The sequence below is a fragment of the Paramormyrops kingsleyae genome, chromosome 21 (genome assembly GCF_048594095.1).
Source record: "Paramormyrops kingsleyae isolate MSU_618 chromosome 21, PKINGS_0.4, whole genome shotgun sequence".
Taxonomy (NCBI): Eukaryota; Metazoa; Chordata; class Actinopteri; order Osteoglossiformes; family Mormyridae; genus Paramormyrops; species Paramormyrops kingsleyae.
This window is the reverse complement of record NC_132817.1, coordinates 9,314,759-9,320,758: the sequence shown is the minus strand read 5'-3', so window position 1 is coordinate 9,320,758 and position 6,000 is coordinate 9,314,759. Positions and strand designations below refer to the sequence as shown.

General features: G+C 36.8%; 1 protein-coding gene across 1 annotated transcript in view; it reads left to right on the top strand.

The window, feature by feature from the left end:
* The first annotated feature begins 2,144 nt into the window (after window positions 1-2,144).
* Window positions 2,145-6,000, top strand: part of LOC111847498 (xenotropic and polytropic retrovirus receptor 1 homolog) — a 46,069-nt gene continuing 42,213 nt past the window's right edge. Inside the window, exon 1 of the mRNA XM_072704223.1 lies at window positions 2,145-2,573. Coding sequence (XP_072560324.1) covers window positions 2,505-2,573 — 69 coding nt within the window. The 5' untranslated portion in view covers window positions 2,145-2,504. The remainder of the gene's footprint in view (window positions 2,574-6,000) is intronic.

The window sequence follows — 6,000 nt, the reverse complement described above, 5'->3', positions numbered from 1 at the left end:
AGTGTCATTTTATATATTAATAGTGCAAGAATTGGTTACATCTGGAAAATTTAAGCAGATATGATTTTCTTTTCCACAGTATACGGCAATGGCTTATTTTGCTTTAGTCTTTACCCTTAAGGTCATGTGGATTGACAGGTCCTGCACTGGCACTGTTCAAGCCTCTGAAATCTGAAACACAGGTCCTGCACTGGTCCAATCAGATAAAAGGAAAATGTAATTTCAGTTATTATCACTGCAGCAAACACTCCAAAAACCTATTTTTGAAGGTTTCCAACGAATGTGCCATGACATATGGTCTTTTATTTTGATCCTAATTCTTTGTTGATGGTCTTTAATGGTGAGTATGGAAATTAAAATTATAACAATAACAACTTATTCACCTTGTGTGAGGTCGAACTTACCCATTATTAGATGACTTGTTTGAATTACTACTATACTGCTACTACTACTCATTTTCATAGTTTGGGGTCTTTTCAATTTTGTATCAGTATTTTGCATCCATTTAGACACCGAAATATCATAAATGAAAAGTGAGAATAATAAAAACGAGGATAAAAGCGAGAATAATAAAAAATAATAATAAAAATTCCAGCAGATGGCAGCATTTCCAAGTTAGAATTTAAATTTGAATAGCTTGTTTTGTACCTTCTTCCGTTTTTTGTACTGTCCTATTGAAGTATTTTATTAATATACAGTACAAAGAAAATGTAGAATATTTGCAAAATGTAATATTCGTAATCTCCCTGAAACTAAGTACATTTACATATTTTAATACATAAAATATTCTGTAAGTGGATGATAGATAAATATCTTCACCTCCTGCTGCCTCCGTAAAACAACAAATATCATAAAGGACTCATCCCACCCTGCCCACAATCTCTTCCAAAATATTATATGGGAGAGGTGGGCAATCTTATCCATAAGGGCTGTTGGGTATGCAGGTTTCACTGCAACTCCCTAATTAGATTACTAATTAAAGGACTAATTGGCTGAAGAGTCCTCACACCGGGGTTTGAGCAGCTGACCTACAGGTTATCCCAAAAACTTGCATACACACCAGCCCTTTGTGGATAAGAGGCCTGGATTTTTAGGGGCCCTAGGCAAAGCTTTCCTTGGGTGTCTCCCCCTTCCTTTGCAATGCTGCTAATGTGGAGACCCTAGGCAACTGCTTATTCCGCTTCTAGCTAGAGCTGGCCATATATGTAATGTATATCATTTTTCATTACTTTTTCTGGGTCCCCTTGTGCCAATCGGGCCCCAGGCAGCTGCCTAGTTTGCTTATGCCAGGATCCAGCCCTGTATGTTATTTGTGTTTGTACAATTTATTACTTACAAAGCAGTCCATTTTATGACAAAGATCATTTAAGCCAGAGACAATAGAGTCCTGCTATGAGATGCTATAACCCAGGAAAAGAGACAGCTTAACTGCGACGCCAATATGTGAAACCTGCTTTGTACATCACTGTTAAAACTGTCGCACTAGTAAGATGGTGTCCAATGGAATATGAAGAATTGAGTGTGTCAGAAAAATATTTACACATTACTGGTAGATTACACATTTGGGAATATATCTGTGAAAACACTGACTCAATGGAAGAATAATCTAATTAATTACACGGGCTGGTATTTCCAAGAAACAAATATTAATATAATAAAACGCAAAAGAATATTTTGATTCCTGTATATGACATTATACGTGATTCCTGTTTATTAATTTTTTCACTAACCATATTTTTTAAATAATTATTTTGAACAAAATGGGATGCTTATTAATGGATAAAAGCTGTTTTTGTTAAGTATTTTAAATCAAATTTTAATAGCAAATATTAATACATTTATTAAGATCATTTTTATTTCATAATTTTGCCCTGGGGACCAATTAATAAATTATATTGACGTACATATAATAAGGGTGGAGGTATAATCCATGGACCTCTATGATTTACTGTTATGTGCCCATGAGTGGAAAGTTGCCAGTTTTATATCCTGTGGCTGGTGTACTGATGCCACTGTTAGATCCTTGAACAAAACCTTAATTTCTAACCCAATACTCTCACCTGGACATGGTACTTCGTCATATCGGCGTCCAAAAATGACGCATTGCGCAACGGCGTGTGACGTAGTGACGTATGCACGGGATTATGTGTTTTGCTGACCGTGATGGCGGATGTGAGTTCACTGAAAGCGATTCAAAGGGACCTAGGACAAAGTCAGTCAGCGGAAGGTTCACCCGGCGCTGTCATAGTGCCTTAGATCATCTGAAGTGGCAGGCTCTACACTTGAATATGTAGTTAAATCCCGTATTCACTTTGCATAATAATATGCGGGGCGAGGAACCCGGAGGAAACGAGGCAGACGAGACAGCGCTGATTGAAATCCTTATTATTTCGTACGGCTAGCTAACTGGCTAGCTGGATTAGCATTCTCCGGCAACATAACAAAGCAACGGTGAGAGCGAGCGGGCAGCATCCCGGTCCGGGAGGGGGAGGGACCCGTGCAGGATGAAATTTACCGAACACCTTTCGGCGCATATTACCCCCGAATGGAGGAAACAGTACATTCAGTATGAGGTAAGTTTCTGCTCGCATTAGCCGCAGGTTGTGCGTGTTTACTTGTGGTAATGAATTCGTTTGTTTGCTTTGGCATATCCGCGCAAGCAATGCCTGGCTCTGTTTAACAAGCCTTCATCTTCGGTTTGATCGCTAGTACAGCTGGGAAGGATAATTGTATTGTCAGAGATTGGTCTAATCCCAATTTATTGTCATGGAGTGGAGAATCGTGTGTAAGCAGATTTCTGGGAGAAAGGAAGGAGAGAGGTGAGGATGACATTAGCTCCTTAATAATGCCCTGTTTGCCGCAAGCTGAGGAGAGGGTAGGAGCTAAGAGTCGGTTACCATAAAGCAAAATCTGAGAGTGACCTTATGATTTCCGGTTATTTAATATCATATAGCATTTTATGGCAAAAAATCTATGTTCGATGATATATAATTGTTTTGATTAGTAGGAAAACAGTTTGTCAATAGCTTGCAGTCTCGAGTACAAACTACTGTTGTCCGCCCATTTTGTCATTTATTGACGATTTTTCTGGCTTTTGACACAAATAAAGATGAAAGTCACCCATGACATTTCTTAGTTATAATAATAATTATGGGGTTAGGGATATAAATCTTCTGTAATAACTAAGGTTTCACATTTTAAATTGGAAATGCATAAAAGAGCTGTAATAACATATTTTCTTTACCTGAACATTGAGTTCTACTAAGTGTATTTTATTAAAAATAACCATAGCGCAGTCTTGTAAAAATTAATGGCGCCCACCTCTTGGCAACAGTATCAAGTATTTTAAATAGATATACTATGCAATTATCAACAGTGGTACTATTCAAAAGGAGTTTTAGAAATTCTTCTTACTTTCACTATATTTTATTTGAGCTGATTTCAAATGCTTTCTTATTCATACTTACAATGTTTGTTAAATTCGTTTAATAAAAACGAGAACATCGTCCTATATGTAACAATCAGTGAAAATGGGTTGTAGAACTATGTTTACGATAGACAATGTTACATGTTGACTGTTAAATGCTTAATGGTCAACGTGTTACATGCTGAAAATACTTAGAATCGGGTGAGCTGCATATCTCCACATGATCACCACATCTGTGTCAAGCCAAAATATTATTGTCCTACAATAGTGGAAATTAAAATGCATAAAACATTAGGCATGGGAATCATCAGTGACCTCCCCATACGATATTATGATGATACCAAGGTGCTGATTCGAAATGTATTGCGTCTCTGTTAATATTGCGATTCTGCGAATATCCCTGTTTTTTTTCCAGATTTTGTCCCACTTTTTAGAATTTTAAAACCTCGAAAATGTATAAAAAAAAAAGAAAAAGTCATACTGCTGTGCAGCTAAATTGAACATAAGTAAATGTAGCATTCTCTGAATAATTTTCCTCTTCGAAAAACCAAAGGTAGCATTTAAACAATGCAGAACAACTTCAAGTACAACAGTGTAAATTTTAACTTAAAATTGTAATTGAACAAAAAGCTACATTTGCTGCTGTCGTGACCTGGTATTAAAATGCATTCTGAGTGATCTTATTACTAGTGGACCACTTGTAGAATTATAAAGGAACTGCAATGTTTCTCCACCTCAAATCCAAACACGTATAAATTATAAATTAATAAAAAATCGATTTCAGGGTTAATGTGGCGATACATGAATCGCCACACAAGAGTCGTGCTACTTTACCGAATTGGTTTTTGCCCCATCTCTATAAAACATAATACATTAATTACATTATACATAAAATGGTATAATTTAGCTATGCAGTTCAGGACATAAGACAAAATACACTTAAAAAAACATGATTAGTAGTTTGTGCAATTGGGTAGTTGTGCATTGTGGGTCTACTCCTGATTATCCCTGTAAACCCTATAAAACCTTAGTATTTATTTAATTTAAGTATTTTAAATTAATAGAATTGTTGCATGAAACCATGGAAACCTTATATCAGGGGTGGGCAATCTTATCCGCAAAGGGCCGGTGTGTATGCAGGTTTTTGGGATAATCTTTAGGTCAGCTTTTCAAACCCAGGTGTGAGGACTCTTCAGCCAATCAGTGGATAAGATTGCCCACCCCTTCAGATGGAAAACTCACAGTTTTTGATGGTGGCTTCTGTCTCAGTTGTGCATGGTGAATTGTGTAATGTTGGGGGTGCAAGGCACCCTACATTTACCATTTGCAAGTTCTCTTGGTGCAGATATTTTTCTGCAGTTCATACTCGTACAGCTTTGTGATCATGTGCGTGTCTCCTCTGATGAACTGGCCTCCTTTCAGGGCTGGGCTTCTGACTTAACACAACCCGGATGGGTAAATGGATAAGCATTTTGTTTTAAAATGAACATTGTGACACCTGATTCCACAAATGCAGTTTATGCACAGCAGTAAGCACTTCTGACATGAGATACCATAAATTAAGTTTGTTAACATGATGCAAGGCAATTTTCTTGATCTATATTTACAAACGATAGTCTGCTATGAGTCAAGAAGCAAGCTTCAATGTTTGGAAACTTCAGCACAATATACTATAATATACTGATATTGCTTTTTTCCTATACATTAAATCCAGGAACAATAGTGCATGAGTTTGGGGGAAGTCAGGACTCTTGCTCACATTCAGTCCAATCATTATACAAGTCTGACCTATTCCCTGGTTCTTCTTCCTTATGCCTAAGATGTTCCTTGGAAATCATTTAGAAATTCCTTTTTTTTACTTCACATGCCTGTTGGTTTTCTGTTAACCTTATTCATTTATTCATCCCTGGCACATGTAACTGCATTTCCAATAAAATACTGGTTTCTTCTCCCATCCTTGTGTCATGTGGCTCTTTATTATTATTTATTATTATTATTATTATTATGTGTCACACCCTTTTGCCATTGCTTAATATTTGGATATATTTGTATTGATCAAGACCATCTCAGTATGGTCAATCCTCAAAATATTGAGCACACATACTCCTAAAAAAATGGGTAATTTTAAAATTCTGTTCGTTTTAGAGCATTTTTGCATGGGGAATTCGCTATCTTGTGAGAATTACAAACTTAGAAACTGAATAAAACAACTTTCTGCGCTTCCAAATTGTCTCACGGAGAGAAGGTGAACTATGTATATGTAGCATTTTGTTTATATTAACGATTATGATTTGCAAGGTTTATTCTTAAGGTTATGTATGTGAATGAAATCTGTGGTGCTGGGATAGGAGACAAATTTTAAATATTGTGAAGCTGCTTCTGGTTGGGAAGGCTGTTTAGATATAGGTGGCAGGAATTTGGAAGGGGACTCAGGATAACTGCTTGGGGAGGGACATTTTGTTGAGCGAGTGGAAAATGCAGTTATTAAAAGGACTATGCGTTGGGTGAATATTTTCTGGGTGTTGTCAGGAATGTGCTTGTGTTTACTAAGGAGCAAAGGAACAGTGACTGAC